At 34.9% G+C, this 24,830-nt stretch overlaps 1 protein-coding gene across 1 annotated transcript; it reads left to right on the top strand.

Annotated features, from left to right (window-relative positions):
* Positions 1-9,438: 9,438 nt before the first annotated feature.
* Positions 9,439-23,549, top strand: LOC138713009 (hemolymph lipopolysaccharide-binding protein-like). The gene is made up of 4 exons (XM_069844691.1): positions 9,439-9,582; positions 13,072-13,189; positions 15,181-15,462; positions 23,129-23,549. The coding sequence occupies exons 1-4, from the start codon at positions 9,439-9,441 to the stop codon at positions 23,278-23,280; spliced, it is 696 nt and encodes a 231-aa protein (XP_069700792.1). The 3' UTR covers positions 23,281-23,549.
* Positions 23,550-24,830: the final 1,281 nt, after the last annotated feature.

The raw sequence follows: 24,830 nt of genomic DNA on the forward strand, positions 1-24,830 counted from the left end.
ATAAGTCAATGCTAGAATTTTTAACATGGTGTACAAAATAATGAAAGTATGAGCAGCTAAATTAGGTTTTTACTTTTGAAAAACCCTATACTTACAGATTGGCCCTGAGAATGTTATTACTAGAGTATAGAATCTGCAAGTCATTTCGAAACAATAAAAATAATTATGATGGGTACACGATTACAAGATCAAAAGTCTTATAAAATTAATTAATGTTCGAAAATAATTATTAAATGACAAGACAGTAGAGGTCATAAATAGGAAGCGTGGTATTTCATTGACACCATGCCAAATTGTGAGGTTCAAAGACTAGATTCTAACACATAGGCTACAGGCAAATAAAGCCAGTAAGAACTGTTCAGAATGCTGCAGTTAGATGTATTGATAATCAATCAGTTATAGTTTGAATTTTTCTCTGTGAGTGGCTAATATTACAGATTAGTTTATATGACTGTAGAATCGAATTTCCGGTTGTCATTTTAAATTTCTTTCTTTTTAGTTTAATTTGTTATAAAATGTTATTTTAGAATAATTATACTAACATTATTCTTAATGGTTACCTTATACTTAAATCCCGTGCTTGCATAATACCAAATACAACAATCTGTAGTTTAATACATGGAAGAAATGTACTGGTATTTGGATATTTTTTTTTACCAATGAAGTGTTATAAATAATGACAAAATAACCATGTTGTAGATATAAAATAAAATGGACGAAAATAGGAAATTTGAGAGATCCTATCGCAGGTTATCCTGCAACATTCGCCACTCTGATGAACTGAATATTGAGTGCAAGGTGCAGACTGATTCGTAGTCAAGAACTGTATCAGATATAATTTTTGTGATGTCTAATATCGATGCATACAACTAAAACTATGCTGCAGTTTGATCTTCAATTCCTACTTGCTAGACATGAATCTTTTTGTTCAAGACGTACCCAACAAATAGCAGAGACTGTTCAGCAATAACAAGATGTTCAATATTTCGATAATTCTCTTTATTCACTAAAATTATATAGGATTGAACTTTCTAATTTCTCATTTTCTCTGACATGATTTGTATTCTTGTGATAGTTAAAAACTTATTAGTACTATCCTAAATTACTATGGAGGGATTCTTATGAAACATATAAGCAACCCCAAAATCAATCTAACTTTCAGTTATACCTGTTTTTCTCGTCTAAGGAAAGGAACATATGATTTATAGGCTTTAAGATAATCTTTAAAGAAAAGTTTGTTTATTCCTTGAAAGAAATATTATGAATGAGAATTGAAGAGTCCACTGCAAGAATGATAGATGTCACTTTTTGTCGAAAATGAACCAAGTCTGTCAATGCATAACTTAAGACATATAGAATGTACATAGAGAGTTACATGGCATTAACACTGATAGTCATTATCCAGTAATGATCGGAAAATCACAGTTAAGCTTTGAGCGCTAAGCATTTCAAACTTTCACTCGCTTCTCTTGCAAAATGTATTCCAAATGACATCCATCATTCTTGCAGTGGACTCTTCAATTGCAAGTTTGTTTTGTATACTATTCAGTTTGTAACTTTTTTTTTTCTTAAAATGTTATCCACATATTTTTGTGTTCAGAAAAAATCATGTAAAGGTGTAATTCATTTCACACATTGCATAATAAAGCAACAAGTAATAGTATATTACGATACAAGGTGGGTAAGTGGTTCTTACAAAATCAGGGAAAAGTTTGAAAAACCAGCAGAGCGAGTGTTTTTCAGTTTCCGAGATTTTGTAATGCACTTCACAAACGTCTATTGTACAGTATTTTTTACATAATAGTATATTTTGAAAACAATATTTTTTAAAATCTTGATATACAGTACGTATATTACACTATGAACAGATGACTGAAGGTTAGTTGTCTGGCCAACGTACAAACGTCATCATCAACTTCAATGTGAAGGAGTAAAGATAATTCAGATACTTCTAATACTTCGTGTTCAGTTGGAATAATTTTGATATCTTTTTGTTAAATAAAGTTTGAATTTGGAATTATGCAAATCTAGTTTTTCAGGTAAAGCTCCCTGTAAAGCAGATTTGAATAATTTCATGAGAAACATTGTTCCGAAGCCGTATATAGATCCCGGGACCTCTGGTTGAACGTACCAGCGCTCCAGCAACTGAGCTACCCAGAAACTCTACCCGACACCGTCTCAATTTTTTTGAATTGTTTAAATAAACTTCAGTACATTTCAAATGCAGTGATTTGTTTCATATAATGTATATTAATTATCACTGTATTTTACGTACCGGTATGAATTTTACATGCATTGTAGGTTTGTAGCATACATAGAAGGCAGTGGCTTTCTTTACAACTCTATAGGAGTTATTTCTAAGATTTCAACATACTTATCTAGGTTGGCAACTCTGAATTCAGTAAAATCAACTTTTAGTCTTGGCGGTCGTTTGCTATAACGATAACAAAAAAACACTATAATGCAAACATAAAACCACCGCCGTCTGGATACCTTCGCCTAGTGTCTCGTTGTTAACTGCCTGCTCTATGCTGCCGATTTTGCGTATCGTAGATGGCAGCAGCTAACACACCCTTCACGCAATCACGTAGAGTACAAGAGTTGTATGAATTATCCGGTAACACAACTTTTTTGTTTTGAATATTATTTTTATGAGCATGCAAGAAAATTAAATTTTAACTAACACACATCCTGTTGGCATAATTCACAGTTTCAGGACCTTCCTAGACAGCGGTTTACTGTAGCAAACATATCGGAACACATTTTCTGTTTCTTTTTTTTTCCGATATTTGATAACAATGGTCTAACAAATTTCACAATGAGTATTTCGCTAACCATCTTTTGATGACCTGAGACACTACACTTCAGTAAATCACACTGAGAAAGGCGTGAAATCAAGTATTTATGCATTGTTTTCAGTATGTGGCTCGATTTCTTACAGTATGGCACAGCAGCTTCAACAAATTCTTGCACATGTTTTATTAGCCCTACAAAGGACTGTTTAGGATAGCGAAGGCCTCCTCTATCTTGATTATGGATTAGTTCCATGAGTGGTGTTGAATTTGACATTGAAATGTTGCTAACACATATGTCACAACTTAATTTTTCATCCACCACACGAATCAAATATCCACAAACCAATGCTTGAGTGGCTGTTTGCAGGTTTATGAAAACCGTAATTTCAGGCTCTCGAATTCTATCGAGGACAGTTACGTAATCTGGAAGAATATTTTCATCAACAGATCCAGCACTGGTAAGCTTTCGCCACAGTAATTTTGATTTCTGCTAACAACGTTGGCACTTTTAGAAGAAATCATGATGCCAGATTTTAGCATTCTTTTTATGGCACATGCTGCTCTACGTGCATCTGTAATGTCATTAGATCCACCTCCCATTCTGACTGCGCTAAATACAGCCTCCTCGGGATCTCCGGAAAATCTCCTAGTAAGGACATAAAAGAACCCGTTTTGCAGCAGGAAAGTCACACATTCTACTGTAGATTTCACTGTAAACAAGAGCGCTTCTACGGTCTCATTGGTTAGGCCCTTCATTTTCGCACGCTTTGAGTCAGTTTGAATTTTCATAATATATTCACTGAAATCTTCGTTTAGCTATTGTAGCCTTTCATCAGCTACGCAATAGAAATGCATGCAGTCTTCATTATTTTGTCTAAGATGCTGAGTTCTGTCTGTGATATCATGAAACGTAAAAAATCTGTAAATTGACTTCATAAATTGGATTGTTGAATCTGCTTCTGAAAAATCGATCTTACAGTTTAACTGGGACTGATTGTTCTTTATGAATCCTATTGTGGCCGTTACATCAGGAGAGAATATCTGAACAGCGGACAGGGCATTCATCTTTTCCAAGTTGGTGGGTTCAACATGTTTTTTTGTTAAATAGCGAACTGGCTTCACAGTCAGATCTCTCTGTAATCGATAAATTTCCTTTAGATATTTAGAACTAATTACACCATTGCCGTCTGTGAGTTCTCTATCCAGGAACTGAGACCTGATATTCTTAAGTACATGGCAATAATCAAAACTGAAGTAAAGTTTACGATTATGATCGCATGGATGAGGGACACACGTCTTGAATTCTCCGCCTCCATATTGCTTAAACATAGAAACATTAGCCCTGTGATTATCTGTCACTATCCTAAGTACATAGAAACCACAGTCTTCTACAGCATTGATCACTTGCTTAACTAAAAGGTGAAGGTCGGAGCCCTGCAGACCTCTAACTAGGAAATAAGCCGCGGGAATAGTGTGCTTTGTAGACAAACCGTTTACCACAAAACAGAGTAGCTTGTTTGCTAACACAGGATATTTTCCTATGCTTGCGTCATACACCCCGTCAGCATTGACTGCTCCAATGAATTTATCAATTGTCCTGTCATAGATAAGGCGTTCCTTTATTGCCATTTCATCAACGATAACTGAGACAATCTTCTCTATTGATTGCAGGTTCTCACACTCAGTTTTAAGTCTGTCCTTTACCAACTGTGAAATTCCCACATCACAGTCAATATGACCCATGTACCTGTCTAGAGTACTTCGTGAAGGAGCTGAAATAAATCCTGAAGTTCTACCGTGCTCATAACCTTTAGGGATGCTATTCTCCACGCAACACAGTATCGAATAGATTGTTCTGACCACTCCGGTTTTTTTCCTTTCGCAATTGTTAATTTGGTCCAATAGGTACACAGCTTTCTGTTTCTTTTCGTTTGCAGCCTCTTTTATCATATTGATTTTCTTTATTTATGGACACTCGTCGAGCTTCTTCTGCGCACTTTCAAGTTCAGATTTTACGTCCGCCAATTGGTTTTGCAGTCTCTGTATTCTGGATCGAAGCCTGCTATTATCTTCTGGTAAACATTATTTCTTGTCGGAAAATCAACTTGAATTCCGATGCCACTCTCTACATGCCTTTCATTTCCACTATTTTCTATTGATGGACCCACTTCATTGTTGATTATTTGTCGTTCTTCTCGATGTATCCTTTCTCGTATTTTCCGAGGAGTATTCTTGCTTTTCTGAACATAGCTTGGATAATCAAGAAATATAGTTGGTACAACACCAGGCTTTAAAATCTTTCTTTTACAATTTTCCCTATAGTCTTCTTCTTGGAAATGAAGGCTACAAACACGTGCATAATCGGATGGAATCCACTTACTTCCTTTGGTATCACCTTGTCTTCTTATAACAGCTAGCCATTTTTCTCGAAGTTCTTCGGCCGAAGGAATTTCATGAAATCTTATTCCTACCGAACTAGATTTTCCCTGTTTGGATTTACAAAAAGGCACACAACAATTAACCATTTTCAATTATTACTACGTTTGCGACTATGTAAATCTGTGCTCAAACACCGACATGTATAGATACACACTGCTATACACCACACCATTGTACTGATACGTGTGCGTTGGGTGGCGCCGATAACGGAGAATTATGTCAATACATGTGTACGGCGGGTTCCATGTTAAACTATAGCATAGAGCAGGCAGTTAACAACGAGACGCTAGGCGAAGGTATCCAGACGGCGGTGCATAAAACATTATTACATTTGGAAGATTTAATTATTTCATGTATTATTGGTTAATTATTAAAGCTTCTTTGAAATTATTGTTTTGGAAATAAGATGTATGTTTTATTTAAGTACACAGACAAATTATATATCTTCAATTATAATAAAAAATCTACCAGCAGCTGATCATTCAAACTTCCAATCAACATTTATTTGTCTATTTATTTATTTGTTTACTTAATTCTTTACTTATTTATTCACTTGCTTACTCATTTATTGATTTATTCACTTGCATATTTATTTATTTATTTATTTATATGTTTGTATATTCATTTACTTTATTATTTATTTTCGTATCCATTAACTTATTCACTTACTTATTTAATGGTTACTTATTTACTGACTTATTCATTGACTTATTTATTCATCTTTATATTGTATCTATGTATTCATCCATCCATCCGTCCGTCCGTTCGTCTTTATTCTACATATATATATATATATATATATATATATATATATATATATATATAATTACTGGATGCATATAGCCTATTTTTACAACATGAGTCTCTCTTTCTATCTAGCTGTCTGTATTTTGTCTCCCTCTGCATCTATCTAGATAGCTGTCTGCCTCTTTATCCGTTTGACTGCCTATCCGTCTGTTTCTGTACAGAGAGGTTCCTGATTTTCAGATGTAATGGAGAGCACATTATGAAACATTTCTTCGTAATAAAATGCAGTCCGGAAATGTTTCCCTTTCAATATACAGTGTGTATCAAAAGGTAAGGTCAAAGAGGTAAGGTTAAAGAGGTAATAGAGGACCTGATTTGGTGCAAAAAATGTTAATACCATTTTACCGATTTCGTACCCATTTTTTAATTGCACGATAACAATTTTTTCTTTGACTGTCGTATTCCATGGCTCCATTTATCGTTTTATTTTTCTGCCGTGTTCAGTGTACTGTACTTTTATAGCCTACATTCGGTTTCTACAACTGGTAGTGATTAGGAACCGTCTAGTTTCTTGGCTATTGCAGTCGCCAGACTTGAAATAACAGAAGGAACATGTGTACAGTTCTCACATTCGCAAAGATCCATAAAACTATAGCGGAGAAAGACAACAGACGACATGGAACTTGCAATGCAAAATAGACTGAACGCTGAATTATTGTGTAGGCCCTATGCTGGAATGGGCTATATTTTGTCCTGAGAGAATTTAATGAAATACCAGAATAGGTTATGCTTATCCATGTACTTACCAAGATTAGGGAAATAAAATACTAAATGTGTCCACAGAGTTTGACATTCATAGGCAAGTTGATCTTCGTGCTACTCAAAAAACGAGCTCGAATTCGGAAAAATTGTATTAACATATTTTGCAGCAAATCATATCCTCTACCACTTCCTTATGGATTGACCTTACCTTTTAATACACCCTGTATAATGATATGAAAGTTATGAAGATTTTTAGGAATCCCAAGGTGAAAAGTGACTTATTTAACTTTGATGATTATAGGCCTATAATAAATTATTGAAATACTATGAAAATGTTCTTGAAAATATTATAAAATGCCTCCTCAAAATTACGACCACATTAACATTGCAATAAGTTGCTGCATATGCCATATGCATGTCTGCTAATTCAAATATTTTTGTAAACCGATGCATTTGTAATAATTGAAAATTTATAAACAGATCTGACAGAAGTTATTTTGGAACTTACAATGAAAACATAACTTCAATTATTTCCATGGTGACGGGAGTAGCTAAAACAGAATGAATACAGCCATAGCCCATAATAAGGTCAATTAAGATTGTTGACTATTACCACATTACCGCGATACGTAAACATTTCCTGATACTACATTATTAAGAAGAAATGATTAATTACTGTACATGCCTTCTATCACATTTGAAAATTAGGAATAGGCATTTTGAAATACCTTGCAGGCCTGTATCTATATCTAAATTCGTGTGTGCTTTTTTCCATTTTTATAAATCTCTATTTATACAAGGTGAACCGTAAATAATGCCATTAATTTCAGGAGGTTATTCTTTGAGATATTTTATATAAAAATATTAATAGAATTGTCTTCCTTTTCGAGAAAAAAATTGTTTTATATGAAACATTTTATAGCGTGTTTTCGGGAAGCCATTGATTTAATTTCCAATATGCTCGGTCAATTTAAGAGAGCATTTTACTGTATTATGATAATAAATTATTGAAATAATTTTAGTTTACTTCTTTAGGCTAAATGTCCAGAAATTTGATCCGAACAAATATATAATATTTTAAAATTCCTTTTCAAAACGAAAAGTTACATTTGTTCAGATCATATTCTGCACATTTAAAGGACAAAACTAAAATTCTTTCAATCATTTATTATCACTGCTCTCTTAAATTGACCTAGTATATTGGGAATTAAATTAATACTTTCCCAAAATACTCTATGAAAAGTTTCATTTAACAAACTTTTTATCTCGAAAAGAAAGCTAAAACGAAAAAAATTCTACTAAACGTTTTACTGAAATATCTCAAAGAATAATCCCCTGAAATTAATGACATTACTTACGGCTCACTTTGTATATCTATATGCTATATATACCAGCCCTGGGCGTAAAGGAGAAGGAAAAAGGAAAGAAGATACCCCCGTTCATGTCCTCTCCGCTTCGCCGCTTTAAAAACGAACACATAGTAAAGCACTGTGCATCAGTGGTGGATTTTAGGCGACCAGCGAGAGCTGGAAACTATGATACGCTACTTGTACAATCCGTCACTCAGTAATGTTTGCGTTCAGATCTACTCGTATTGGTCCGATACATAATTGTCTCTGCGGTAGAATGTGAAGTCGGAAGTTAAGTGGTAGTCTCCAGTACCTCAAATGAGCTACTTACGCCCAAGATTATGAATTTATTTAAAGTTTCTCAGTCACATCATTTATCATTTATTGCAAATTAACATTTGCTGATACATCTTACTAAAGAAAATATATGAACGTTTTCGCCTATACGGCATCATCAGATATTAAAATGTTATAACGACATCTAAAACGTAAATCGAATATAGTATTCACAGTGATAAACATAACAATAAATTAAAATAATTAATATAATGAATTATATGTAATAAGAGTCTAATATCGTAGTAACAAATGTGTTCAGTTTGACTGATTTGTATATGGTTTTGCTGATTTGCCGAAAATGTAATATGTAAAAATAAAATGTAAATATAAAATACATAGAACTTATGTTCCATATTTTGTGTTTGTTAAATAACACTATTAATATTTAAAATTGATAAAAAATGTAAAATATGTATCTGAAAAATCAAATTTAATTGTAAGATATTTACGAAATAGCCTGATATGTACAGTACAAACATGTCTGTTTAGCCATAAACGAACTCATCCTGTCAACCTCACCTCGTGTTTTTGTTTCCCTGACCATCTGTCTACTTGTTTACACTCGCATCTCACCACCTAGATACGTAACTTGCATCTGCATGCTTATCTATATCTATATCTATATCTGCTGACAAACCTACACCTATCCAATCACTCATAACAATTTTCTACTTCTCTATCTTGTTCGCCATAGAGTCATTTTATGAATTTTGAATGTCACACCAACTTAACTAGACTCAAACCAGCGACTATGTCTTCCGCGATGTGACGAATCTCCAATTGGTGTTGAAGATATTTTGAGTGAGGTTGTGTCTGTGACGTATAAGTAATCTCACATCATTAACACACATGTGCTGTGGTAAGTGATCTCGATTGCTGATGTTAATCTGGCCACGTAGGTATTTGCAACATATTTTATCCTCTAAGCGTCGTATAAGCCGCATGACGAGCAGCCTTTGGTACTATATAACCCGCGGGTCCCATGCGCTGATTCAGAAAGCTTCAGGATGAAGTACTCTGCGATTCTATTCTGTTGCCTGTTGTACTGGGTGAGGAACTGCGAAGGGTCATCCTGCAACTCATCACGGTCCTCGGCCTTCAAGTTCACCATCCGAAGTCTCCGAAATGAAACAGGACATTGGGTTGCTCAGGTGAGACATAGGTCTATGTACCTGCTGCCTTGTAATAGGGTAGGATGCAGGAGAATTGACATCTCAGATTTTTTTTGGATCGCTGCCATCAAAGGTGACTTTTCCAAAACCGTTATCCAGCAGCTTTTAGATTTCAAGGAAGATATGGTGTTTTTGTGAAACATACAGCATCTATGGAATGGTATTTTTGTTTTTGACGCTATACTAACAGTTATCTAGATAGAATTAGTGATAGTGATAGCCTATGGTACTTGGCGATATGAGGCGAGAATTCGCCATAGATTATCTGACATTCGCCTTATTGGGGAAAACCTCAGAAAACGCCAACCAGGTAATCGACCCAAGCTGGAATCAAACCCACACCCCAGCGCAACTTCGGATCGGCAGGAAAGCGCCTCAGCCAATAGAGCTACGTGGGTGGTTCTGTGAAAGTTACGACGAGATGAATATATTGTATTATATGTGTGATCTGTTATTTACTAAAACAGAGTGTTGATTTCCGTACATAATTCCGAATCCAGTAGAATACCCCGAATGATGATTTTGCCGAATGACAATATCCCGATTTCCTTGTGTAAGGGTGCAATTTCCCGACAGCTCATTTTCGGAATATAAGTAAATAAATCTTTATTGGGGACATGTATTTCATTATTAATTATAATATAATTACTTACATACGTATGGCTTTCATTGCTGCCCTCACATAAGCCCGCCGTCGGTCCCTATCCTGTGCAAGATTAATCCAGTCTCTATCATCATATCCTACCCTCTCATATATATTTTAATATTATCCTCCCATCTACGTCGCGGCCTCCCCAAAGGTCTTTTTCCCTCCGGTCTCCCAACTAACACTCTATATGCACTTCTGGATTCACCCATAAGTGCTACATACCCTGCCCATCTCAAGCGTCTGGATTTAATGTTCCTAATTATGTCAGGTGAAGAAAACAATGCGTGCAGTTCTCATTGTGTAACTTTCTCCATTCTCCTGTAACTTCATCCCTCTTAGTCACAAATATTTCCCTAAGAATCTTATTCTCAAACACCCTTAATCTCTGTTCCTCTCTCAAAGTGAGAGTCCAAGTTTCACAACCATACAGAACAACCGGTAATATAACTGTTTTATAAATTCTAACTTTTAAGATTGTTTGAAAGCAGACTAGATGACAAAAGCTTCTCAACTAAGTAATAACACGCATTTTCCATATTTATTCTGCGTTTAATTTCCTCCCGAGTGTCATTTACATTTGTTACTGTTGCTTCAAGATATTTGAATTTTTTCTCCTCTTCGAAGGCTATATCTCCAATTTTAATATAATTACGTACTACAATGCAAAATTACATCTAACGCATCTTTTGGTTTGTTTCTTGCAAGTTTGATACTATAAAATAATAATAATAATAATAATAATAATAATAATAATAATAATAATAATACTTTATTGTCAGAACAAAGATAGCCTACATATTGATTTTTTTAACATAAGAACTCTCTAGCACTCCCAGAAAGAGTAAGTTACATACTCATGCTCAGGGGGCATTTCACATACGTTAATGTTAAGACATTTTATAGAATAAGAGAGTAAAAAGTAATAGAAGAAAAGAAGAAGAAGAAGAAGAAACACAGATATCACAATTTTCTCTGTTAACAGCAATTTTAATAATTTTTTTAAAATAAGGGGCATTAGCAAATTGTATGTTTGGGAATTTATCTATTATCATGTTATAAACCCGAAGTTGCTACTGTTGTCTGATCTTTTGGTTTTATATTTATGTAAATATAAATTAAATATATTTCAGTTTTTATGTACGAAATTCAGTAATGTTATAAATTTCATGGAAGTCAAATACTTTAAATTCTGAATACAGCACAAGGATAATAAAGAGGTTTATTAAGGCATATTTTTATTATTCTTTTCTGTAGCAGAGTTATTGGCATGGGGAGGTTCGACTCATTCAAAAGAAACTTAGAAATAAAACTAAGGGAACACAAGGGTGATCCTAGAAGTAATGAACAAACTTATTTCATTGACACGAATTTTATTTTTTCATTCCACTAACATCAAGAACGTTCAAAATAGTCCCCATTCAGCGTTGTGACTACTTCCCAACATTGTGGTAGCTTTTGAGATGCCGCATAATTCTCATTTGAAGTTTATGCGTTGGATAACAGTTGTATTCAGATCTTTTAACATTATAAAAAGTTGACTCCGAAGTGGATTGTTTATTTTCGGGAAAAGATCATAGTCAGGTGGATTCATGTCCGGACTGTAGGCTGGCTGAAGGTTTGTTTCCCCACTTGTAATCGGTCGTAAAGCATTCACTGGCTCTGCGATTTGTGGTCTTGCATTATTGTAGACAAAAGCACACCAAACTTCCAATAGCTGTAGCTGGATCTGACGAATTTTTGGGCTCAGTTTCCTACGGGCTACGTCTAAACAAGTGATCAGTCTGTCTTCTTCCAAAAAATTGGCAACAAAAATTATGTCCGATGATGGTTTCAGTCTTCGAGTGCGTTGGTTGTCTTCTGTAGAAATATGACCACAGATACGTCGAGACTATCGGGAAATGGTACTACGGTGTGCTGTATAGTCACTACACATTTCTATCGAAGCAAATCGTAAATTTCAGGCTCATATCCATGGATATGGGAGCAGATACACAGTGTGCATTACTTCTGAGATTTCCCTCTATTTTTAAAACAATTCTCGTTAACAATAATGATTATAATAAAATAATAATAATTGTTTCAAGTTTCTCAATATATAATAATATTATATATGTTACAAAATAAATATTTAAATTATAAAATTATCATTATTATTATTATTATTATTATTATTATTATTATTACTACTACTACTACTACTACTACTACTACTACTACTACTACTACTGCTACTATTTGTTTGTTATTGTCTCACTAATTATACTTATATATAGTGACTAGATTAACATCGATAAAAAAGAGGACACAAACCTTAAAAAACGAGGATAGTTTTCGAAAAAAAAAAGGAAGAAAAATATATATATTTCTTCCTTACATTTAGGTTTAGGCCTATATTATACTTTAAATTACGTCAATATCTATTTTTAATAATTTCAAGGGAAAAATTGTTCCGCGGCCGGGTATCGATCCCGGGACCTCTGGTTGAACGTACCAGCGCTCTGCCAACTGAGCTACCCGGGAACTCCATCCGACACCGTCTCAACTTTTAACTTTATATCCACACAACTCGCGTGGGCTGACGAAACGCCAGAGACCCACATCGAGTGCACACAAACTCTGTGTGACTTGGAATTGTGGTTTTCTGTTAACGTACATAGTGACGTATATATTATCTAGTCTTTCAGGTAAAGCTTCCTGTAAAGCAGATCTCTGGCGTTTCATAAGTACCTATACTTCAGTCTGGTGGTGATGGTAGTGGTGATAGTGTTGGTGATGGTGATGGTGATCGTAGTGTCAGTAGCTATCTTCTTATCTTACAGGTGCACCTAGGTCATCATGCGCAACAAAAAGACGTCGGCCCGTGGCAAGTTGATATCGACCATTCCACAGAGAAATGTGAAGATACAGAGGCCATAGACATATACGCCACCATTACAGGTGCCGTCCAACATTATAAATGAAACTGTAACAAATACTCAGCGGGGCACCAGTCAAGTGGGCGAGAGTATTTCTTTCTGTGGAATTTGTGGCGAACAGATTTACAGTGGATCTGTGTTCCCTCTCAGTACTTGAATGTCCCCTGCTATTTTAATTCCACCATTACTCCATTATCTGAATAGGTTTTGTACTAACCAGGAATTGTAGAAATGTTAATATATCCTTACTGAACCAAATGTTTTTTACATGCTGGTAATGAAAACAGCACCAAACAAATTAACATGTTTTTATAATCAGTTAGTACACTTTAGGTTGAAATTGGCAGCCCTTCCTTTATCTTCTACCAGCAAAGGGAATTGTTTTTGGCGGTGTTACTTATCTTCTTCGGCTCTGCGACAATTAATCTTATTGCCCAGTCATTTAACGGTCTTGCTAGTTTACGAGTTTTTTTCGCCCCACCCTCCCTGAAAAATTTACTCAAGTCCCATAAGTGAACGAAGTGAGATAAGCGACCTTTAGGCAAGGAGCTCACGTAGAAGTTAAGATGAGTCCCAAGTACCCTTGCAACGACGCAAACTCGTGTATCTTTTAGTTTACTCCTTATTTTACATGGTTATTTAGCGACGCTGTATCAGCTACTAGATTATTTAGCGTCGATGGAATTGGAGGTAGCGAGACGGTATTTGGCAAGATGATGCCGAGGATTCGCTATAGATTACCTGACATTTTCCTTACGATTGGGAAAAATCTAACCAGGTAACCAGTCAAAGTGGGAATCGAATCCATGCCCAAACATACTCCTTCCTCCCTCATCGATCGATCGATCGATTGATTGATTGATTGATTGATTGATTGATTCTTTTGCGGTGACTATGTTCAGAAGCAGAATTTTGGATATTCCACCCAGTCCTGGAACTTAACATGTGTAACGTTTCGGAACTGTATACAGATTCCATCTTCAGTACAAATAAGTAATACCTGAAGAGTCATCTACAAGTTCGTTCCAATAAGCGGTTCATAGATCAGTTCATGTACGGTTCCTGTACCATCTTATGCGCATGCGCTAGTCGAGCATCTGCTATGGGATTGAAACTGGACTTGACGTTGTTGGAACGCTTTCGCGGATCGTTATGTACTAAATCCAGAGATGCTATAACTGTAATCATCTTTGCTAAGAACGGGAATTTTTAATTATTATCGTTTCGCAGATAATTCTAATTGCAGAAAATATAATTTCGATCATTTTCTATAAAAAGATGAAAAAAATTATGGAAGGCAAAAATTGCGCTAATTCAATGCCGTGTACTTGGGGATTCTCATCTAAAAATAGTTTTTTTTTTAATTAATAATTTATCTACGTTATTTATTATACTTTTAATTAAAGCTACATGTTGAAATTGTGATTAGCTATTTCAATACCCAGATAATTGTCATTCCCTTTCTTTTTGTTGAAAATTTAAATTAAATCTCTAGTTTAATTATTCGTCTGCACTGTCACTTTTCATCTTAACCTCATTGATGTGAACAGTCGATCATGTATTTCTTCAGTATCCAGGAGACGTTGGTGACCTTATGCGCATGCGCGTCTCGCGTACTCTTCCGTACATGCCTCAATCCGCGGACTACTTCTGACAGTTCAGAACCCGTGTCAAAAGTTTGTTGGAACGCCCGACTGCAGTACATGTTTCCGGTTCAGGACTGGTTCGGATTGTGTTGGAACGCTTTTTCTGTATTGCGCATGCTCACGATAGTTACGGACGGTTCCTGACTGTTGTTGGAACGAACCTTACAATACACTGCTGGACCCACTATGTCTTTGTGCTTGGCCCATTTGTTTGGAGTAGCCAGACACAGCAGCATTACGGGCCCAACATAATAGGTGACTCTTCAGTTCGCGCTGTATTGACAGCATGGCAGATGTTTTGTTATATTTGTCTGTCTGCTATGGAGACCTGTGTTCAGAATATGAGGGGAGATTTCAATTTCTACAGCACCCACTTCTGCCCGACAAGCGCCCAGGGCTCCGGGATACGAATTGGTTCCCGGGCTTGGATACTACAAACTGAACCCCGAGGTGAGAAGGTGGCACGAGGCCCTCGATGCCTGCAAAGAGGAGGGCACACATCTCCTAATCCTCAACTCCGAAGAGGAAGCCAGAGCCATGAACTACTTCTTTCAGAAGTATCCTAATTACGCCGGTGCCACAACGCAGAACTGGGCGTGGATCGGCTTCCACGACCAGTACAAAGAAGGGGAATACGTCACTGTTTTCAGTAAGTGTGAGTCATTTATTAACTCGTGCATTATTTAAGACAGAGCTTCACAGAGTGCACTGCACTGCGCAATGCACTTTGCACGTGCAATAACAAGACAATACTGAGGGAGTGTCAGTGCAAACTGTATATTTTTTTAGTAGGTTATTTTACGGCGCTTTATCAACAGCTCAGGTTATTTAGTGTCTGAATGAAATGAAGGTGATAATGCCAGTGAAATGAGTCCGGGGTCCAACACCGAAAGTTACCCAGCATTTGCTCATATTGGGTTGAGGGAAAACTTCGGAAAAATCCTCAGCCAGGTAACTTGCCCCGATAGGGAATCGAAGCAAACTGTATACGTGACGGCGAAATAAATAAATGTAAGTCACATATATATTTACAATTTTTGTTTTTATTAAAGTAATATCTGACAGGAAGTGTGTTCAGATAACTTGAATTTTTTTATGGACAGAAACATAACACTTGACATAAAACGTAGCCTATTGATGTTTCTTTCCCTGTTTTTTTTTTTTTTTTTGCGATGGTACCAGTTATATCAGGAGCAATAGTAGACTGACAGAAACCCTGATAATATGGTTTAAATTAACATCTGAAATACTCGACCGCAATTTTGTTTTGTACACTTGAGGACAGAAAAAAATCGTTCACATTTACGAGTTGAGTAAAACTTAAAGTAAACAAAGTTCAGTGATCGATACCACACAATTATCTTTACATGTTGTCACAACCTAAGAGTAACGGTCAGCGAGTCTGGCCGCGAAACCAGATGGTCCGGGTTGAGATTTTTCCACAACCCAATATGATCAAATTAGAGATGAACAACGATCGAGAAAGTGAGACTAACAGCGCCCGCAAAACCGAAAACCCGCACGACAATGTTTTATTACTTCGCGTTCTTGACGTAAAGACTACCGAGTCTTCCGAGACTCGATATTGATCATCCTCCGAAGTCCCGAAGCAGCCTTGAATCGCCACAGTTGTTTATATTTATCTACTTTGGCAACTGTTATACGGGCTCGTACATGTATAAACAATCAAGTAGCCTATTTGAAACATCTCTGCCTTTCAGTGTATACTAATCCGTTCTCCAGTCTTTATTTGATTACTAGGCCTTTATTGAAAGGCTAGGAATTTTCTTTTCATATGTTTGAGATCAAGTGTGCAATCTCAAGTAAAAAGATATTAATGTCATGTTTTATGTTTCTTAAAAATACAAATTTATTTGAGATTTTTTTTCTATTTATATAACCATAGGTAATATATAATAGAACCAGAACATTTTGATAACTAAATACTGTTCTGTTTTGTCTTTTTGTCTCGTTTAAACATTAATGTTATTTATTTCAATGATGTACGAGTATGTTATTCAAAGGTACGTAATCTTTTCAAGCCGACCAAATGCTATTTCGAAAATGACGAGCGAGACTCGAAAGACAAATCGTTGCTTAAGTTTTTAACTGTGCTAACTCCACAAATCTTGATTCTGAGAAAATAGTGATTGTAGGTTATGAATGCTATAATAATTTTTATAGTGAAGATATAGAAAAATAAAATACACAACAATTTGATATTAGTTACGAAATATTTATTGAGCACTTAAACAATTATTTTCACTGGTACATAATGGCTATATTGTAAACAAATGTATTGGAGATAGAACCTATGACAATATAAATGTCAAAATCCTTTAACTACTAGATGGTGTATATCCAAAACACTACTAATGTCTATTTTTAACATGTTTTAAACACATTTTTGTAAAATTGTACATCAACTGTCGGCATATAGGGATACATTGACATAAGATCTTTCACTTTTGCAGAAGGAATACTCACGTGACTGGCACAAGGGGAAACACTGGGCATGGTTAAATTCATATTATTCCCTTCAGAAGATGTCACAAAATGTGTTCTTGTTGATTTTTCTTTAAAAAGCTTTACATCAACAAATTCACTGTTATAGCAAACCTATAGACCTACTTGATTACAAAAATATTTTCTTTATTGTAAACAATATGTTTAAATTTACAGTAAGGTATAGTAGAGAAATTCATGGCTTTCCAAATAGCCATCTTATAGTTAAAGTAGTCTTTCGTCATCATTTCATGTACAATTAGGTGCACTTTGTGAGTTTGAATTGTTTTAATGTTTCTTATTAATGATACTGGGCTGAATATTTCTGTAAATTTTAGTTTGTTTTCAATGACACTGTGCACTGCATCAAACTCTTGCACAAGAATAGACCGGGTTCCGAAAACCTTTGTTCTATGCTGATAATTGTCTGATTGTTACTTAAAAAGTGCAAGAGGGCTATTGACATGATACTGTTTCTATTTTACGGAACACATGAGTCGGACCAACGTTTAATCTTGTAACCTTGGGATTGTTTATTCAGATTTTATTGAGAATTGAAACCAGAGCACTAACAATATCATTCCCGGCTCTCCCGGACTGAGATTCATTCCAAATTGAGCAGTACGTTTTTCTATCCACAAAACAAAAAGCTGTTAAATTATAACAATTTATTTTTCTTTTATAGAAAAAATTTGATACGCTTGCTTTAGGTAATGCAAAAGCATTTTCTAGGTCATAACAAACTAATGCTGTGGTTTGATCTCCTGTCTTAAAATCCTCTTTATCCCTATCTTTTTCTTGCTTCCCTTCATTTTTTCTAAAAACATGGTATGTGTTACATTTGACTTCATCATCAGTAGATTTTACATTACATTTTAAATGCCTCACAATGATCACACCTATCTGCTTTAGGCTTAAAGAAACTGACGTTAAACTCTGTACAAAAAAACCTTTCTACAGGGACATCATTTTATTTTTACTTGCATTTTTATTGTACCTGCATTTCTGAATGTACTTCACTCCCACCCCTTCACTAATGTCCTTGCTCCCGTCAGACACACAAACTTACGGCCGCTGTTGCATTCAAAGTCTCCAAGCAGTGAAGTAAACACTGCAGTGTATAGTGTGTTTCAGAAATATGGTTGCGTTTTCTATAGAAGAAAGAACCTATATTAATAATATCGTACTAAAAAATTATATTCAAGAAACGATAAATTCAATTTCAGAGAATATGCTTCAAAATGTTTTTAATAATATGCGTAAAGAATTGAAGCCTGCATTGTAATGAACGGCAACCATTTTCAGCAACTTGTTCAAAAATTCAGATTAGCTTTTTTTGAATTGAGGTGGCTAGAAGCAAAGGAATGCTAGTGACATTTGTAATAACATGAGTTAAGTGCATCCAGTGTAAGCTAAAGTATCTAAAATTTTAGTGGCAAAGGGATATTTTAATCGCATCACACATTAAAATTTAAATAAAAAATTCACCGATTTTACGAAAGCTTAAATATTTAAACCCCATTTTCTCAAAAGTAGCTTAAGTGCACTTACAGCCCTTTACTTATGAGCTCAACAATTTAAATGCACTCTCTAAATTGTATGTTAACACCAATAATAAAATTAATATGCTAAATAAAGTAGACATTACATAATGAACATAGCCGCCTGAAAAGTTGAGTTTTTGAAAAAAAATGTTACTACTCAACTGTATTTTGATAAATTCCATAAAAGTGATGATCAAACTGAAAATCGTAATATCGTATTTCCCTACAACATAAATGGATACACTACTTTTCTCTCCTCCTATACCTAGTAAAATGATTTGTTTACATATTGCACTAACAACATCAAACTCCTGTAATGGAAGGGGGCAACAGTGTTTCCGAGTATAGCCAGGTTAATGTTAAAAATGTTGGTAAAAATAAAGTGATGTCCCTGTGTAAATATTCTCTTTAACAGGTTGGCTTGAAAACTCTTTGTACAATGAATACATGCGTGATATATTCAAATTTTAATCCAGATAATGACGACTTGATAAGACTCGACGGTAATGAGAATCAATTACTGGAAATGACTTTATATGCTCTCGAACTTTATCAAGTTGTTTTTGTGGAATACCTCTGTTAGTGTGTTTTCCTTCGGTGGTGGAACGAGGAACACCAGTTTCTGTATTTATTACATTATAAAAACTATGATAAAGCCTTTTCTGGTTAATATCAAGGGTGCTTAGGAAATATTCTTTATACACTCTCAGTAACTCCTCATTCACTTCAAAATACATAATCACATGACTGTAGTCTGTACTATGATTGGCGTTTGGAGATACATCCATTAAGAATTCAAATTACTCTTACGTTGGGAGTTAGACCTAAAACGAATTGTAAATTTAAACTTTGTTTTACTACATTTTCATGCTTTTATAAAAAATATATATTCTTTGTGTCCATAAGTCTCGCACGGATACAATAATTAATTTTTTTAATTGGACTTAGAACCATTAAGAACTCGGGCGACGAAATGCAGCGAACACAGCGAGCTAGAGCGGCATTTAGTTTTGTTCATCTCTAGAGCAACTATCTAGAGTAACTATCGGTGCTGGACCCCGGACTCATTTCACCGGTATTATCACCTTAATCTCATTCAGACGTTAAATAACCTAAGTTGTTTATAAAGCGCCGTAAAATAACCTACTAAAATATATATAGCTCGATCGCTTAACTGCGTAACCTATTCACTCAGGTTCCGCCGTCTAGTTCTGCCCCCTAGACTTAACTGCAATAATCGCGGAAGATGTATTTGGGTACCCCACAGCAGTACGCTGTGCCTCGTTGCACCATGCATTGCGCGCGTGCAATTTTGAGCATTTGTGAAGCCCTGATTTAAGGCATTATTATTTATATGTGCTGGTATGGTAATTCATATTATAGTGAAGAGACTTACATGGAAATGCACAGTATCAAAGCTGAATATCTCAATGAAACTTGCTAATTAAATATTTCAAATTTCATTGAGATAATTGACGCATTATTGTTCGATCATTATACAGTATATGCATATTTTGGAGTTTGTGCATATTTTGATATTAAAATCATTTATTTCATGCATATTTTTATTTATTTGGCGAAAACTGTTCTCTGTTTTTATATTCTTTAGTTAAACATGTAGTAATTATTTACTTTAGCTTACGACGCGTTTTCTCCACAAAATTTATTCATGGCTCCTTGATTTGACTTGGAGGAAACGCACAAACTACTAAAATAGAGCGGAAAGCAATAATTCTCATTAAAATTATTTACTTGGTGCTTATGATTTTAAGGTATGCATTATTAATAGACTTCAGTGTACGGTGTAGTTGACAGTGGGGCGACTCAAGTTTGTATGTTTGTTTTTGATGTTCCTTGATATTTTAATCCAGTAGTTCCCAAACTTTTTTGACTAACGACACACTTTACCGAACGTCCACGATATCGCGCACACTTATTTATTTTTTTATTTGTAATAATATTAATATAATAATAACAATCAGTGCTTTCACCTGGAAAAAAGATAATTAGTTGAACTCTGTGTAGAATATTTTGTAGCGGACAGGGAAATGATTACTGTTCACTGCACGGAAATTTTGTCTTTTTCGTCCAACTAAGGCTTTTAAGGTCTAAGCGGAATTAAAAATAAAAATTATATTGAAAACATAGTTATTCACATATATTTTGTTCCATGATAAAAAAAAATTCAACAAAAAGGTGCCGGAGCGTCGTTCCAGCGCGTTCCACTAGAAAAAAGCACTGATAACTTCTATGTGGTGTCGGACAGTCAGTGTTCTAGATATGTCGATGTTAACACGCAATCAAAAATTCTAAGAAAAACAAGCAGCAACTTGAGTGGCATTAAAAAAAACAAAGGTATGTGTCAAAAATCCTAGCCTATTTATGCTGGATGCCCGATAAAAGATTTTTATTATCGTTTTTGAAAACTCATCTTTTTAAATTAATGTGAGGTCTGTACTTGGTGGGTTGCACAGAGTTTCCCTATACGTGGCCTTATAGTTGACAGGCCAACACGTAAATCATCTTCGGTCTGTTCTTTTGTTTAGATTTCATATTTTCATGGTAGAAAATGCTGATACAAAATGATTTCGAAAACGGCAGTTCTAAATGTGTTTTCAGTGTAAGACACTCAGGAGTTTGTTTATATTCATCTCCATGCCACGAAAAACCGTATTGCAAGTATTCATCACTTTATTTACGAAAAGCGGTACGTTTTTGTGAACCCTGAGGGAATTCTCGCTCACATTATTTGAATTAGCATCGCAGTCATCTAATCCAGAACTCGATTCAGATTGTCTTTTTCGAATTCAAAATTTGTCCATGATAAAATCTAAATAGTGCGACGGTTTTATCAAAACTGTTTTATCATCCGCTCACAAATACTAGGATACTGAAACTGACCAATATGTTCTGACGATTCTGAACTCTGTTTATTATTAAGTGGGAAGAATAAACGAATTACTAAGCATTGTTGCAGGTGTTCACATTTCATTCGTAAAGTCTGTCTCAGAATAAAATATACCATATCGAAGACTTCGTTGTAAATAAAAAATGAGTTGTAAAGAGACTTTCTGGATGGCATAAAATTTATTTCTCAATTCCAAAATTTCGCGGCACACCGGTTGGGAACCCCTGTATTAATGAGTTGGTCTCTACTATTTTGTCTTTTCTGTTTAATTTCCGTAGTTTGTACGTATTCCGCAAGTGAAATCAAGGAGTTCTAAATAAATTTTGTCAAGAAAACACGTCGTCAGGTAAAGTAAAGAATGTCAAGTCTGTAGATGAGGGAAATTAGCGAAGTGCTTCAAGGATACGATAGCGAAGTGGATGTTAATCCTGTCGTGTTACCAGATTATAAGCGTTGTCCCCTCACGTCATGTCATCTATCTATCCACAAGTTTATTTTTGCTGACTGGAGAAACAAATTAGTTTTTGAAAACATGGGAAAGATAATTGTGTCACAAAATTTTATGCAGCCATTAAAGAAATGAATTGTCTATATCATATTTATTTTAATGAAATTAGCAATAGCCAGTAAGGCAATAACTAAAAAATTGAAGTACCTCTGTTTTTGTTTATACCCAATAGTTTGAATATTTCCCATTAATGGCTAGTGTTTTATTTTTCGTAATATCTATATTATTGTACGTTCGCCGGCTGTTTTGAGTTTTTAGTGCACATATAAGTGCATATTCCGGTATCTTTAGCTGATATTTCCATGTATATTTTAGGATTATTAGTGCATGTAATAGAAGGGGAGAATGAGATAAGTTCTAAGCCACACAGGCAAAATTCTACAGGAGAGCGTGTTAAATTTTAGAATACAATGCGATTAGGTGCGGTATCATAATTTCTTCGGCATATACTTCAGTATTTTTTTTTTTTTTTTATATTTTAATAGTAGCTTTCTCGTATGTAGAAAATTAACTCGCACAAAAACCATTTTTGTTAGAAGTATCTCTTTGGACTACCTCATTCTCACCCCTTCAATTCCGATGTCACTAAAAGGTCGATTCACAAAATTATTGCCATGTACGTTCATTTTGCGTAAAATACTATTTTTGTAATTCTATATTGTCTTTCTTTTCAAGTAAATATATTAGTTCTTAAGTAAAATGTTTACATGTAATGTGCATCACGCTGGGATGAAGTGTCTCATACACAAAGAAAATTCAAAAACAGATCCGTCGAGCAGTGCTAATGACTCAGTTGCTAATTACTGCCCTTTATCGGAAAGCAACTAACATTACTTTACTACGTTTTCAGATGATCCTCTTGCAACCACCGGGTTCATGAAATGGAGCCCTACCGAACCTAATGGAAAGAATCAAGATTGCGGGCTCTTGGGTAAAAATTTCTTGCTCGCTGACTTCGCTTGTGAAAATAAACAGCCATTTTTCTGCGAGAAGGAAATATAGGGGGGGAGAACAAGTCACAGTTGTGAATGTATTTTCATTACACATACATAGACTACTTAAGTATATATACCTACTCTGTGTGTTATTTTTTTAAAGTAAGATAATTGAAATTACGGTACGTACCTACATCTCAGTCAAATTTTATGGAATGTTATGTACCAGAATGTTTAGTGTAGTATTTAAGAATTTGACAGGGGATTTATGGAAATCTCATTATTTTATTCTATGAAATGTGTGTACTCGATTTAGAGTAATAAAATAAACAATATACTCTATATTTCATTTAACATTTGTATGTGGATTCTTCCTTCACGTAAAAAAAATTGCGATTATTTTGTATATTCCTGTTTCTAAAAGAAACGTAAAAACCATATATTATTGAAATAGTCATTGAAAACCTGAATTGGGTAACACTCTAAGTCCAGTGAAGTAAATTTTTAGGAACGCTAAAGAGCTGTAGGTATACGTTTCATAAATAAGAATTTAGAATAAATATTTGCAAGATTAAAAAACACAGGCTTAGTGTCGGACTTCAGACAAACCTATTCTTTTTTACAGAATGGTAACCTATGCAACACACAACATACATCGGAAAATTTAGTTGGAATGTTTATCAATTCAGCTTTGCACTTATTTAAAAGTCATATTGAGGTTAATATTTCAGATAAGTTTAAAGTAGGCCTGTATAATAAGAAAGACACTCTTTCAGCTTTCCCAATAACGGGACTGCCTCATTGGACAAAGCATAACAAAGACACAGAGCGAAAAAAAAAACAGACCACAAAAGAGAAATGTGGGGAATGAACAAAAAAGGGAAATTAAGTACAGGAAAAATAATAACATACATATAACAGGCCTAAACATAGTAAACAAACAGATTAGACGTTCAAACAAAAGTTCTTCCGTTTTAGGAAACAAAGTACAGGTGGCATTTTAAAATGACAAGTGATCCTCTGATAGCAGTAAGGGAAACATCACGAATGAAGTCGTTGTTCAGCTGGAACGTCTTGCAGAAACTGGCAAAGAGGCGAGGTATTGTGCCATTAGCCCAACTACTTCAGTGGAGGTGAGATGATATTTCTCCGAATAGAATAGAACTGTGGGCTCATAAATTCTGCATTTTTCTGCGTAGACTTCAGCGGGCTGTTGTTTCTGTGCCTCGAACCTGACTGTCGGGTCGATAATGTACAGAATCGTTTTATAATTTCAGTCAACATCTTATCAATTAATACAGAAAACAAATTTCTGTTTTTAAGTTTCACATCACAAGGTTATATATCCACAAATATTTTAGATTTTTTAAAAATCATCTTCAGGTAGAGAGACATAAATTGACAAATTGAGCATCTGATTAGTTAGGAATTTTATAAAATATTTTATCATATAGAAATGACTTGGAAACAAATTTTTTGTCATGATATTTTTAATCAGTTTTATTAATAATGTGTACATATATATGTGTGTGTGCGCGCGCGCGTGCGTGCGTGTGTGAATCTAATTGTGTATCTCGCGTGTCCATAATATTAAACCCATAACATTGTTTTCAATAA

Source organism: Periplaneta americana, chromosome 14 (genome assembly GCF_040183065.1).
Source record: "Periplaneta americana isolate PAMFEO1 chromosome 14, P.americana_PAMFEO1_priV1, whole genome shotgun sequence".
Classification (NCBI taxonomy): domain Eukaryota; kingdom Metazoa; phylum Arthropoda; class Insecta; order Blattodea; family Blattidae; genus Periplaneta; species Periplaneta americana.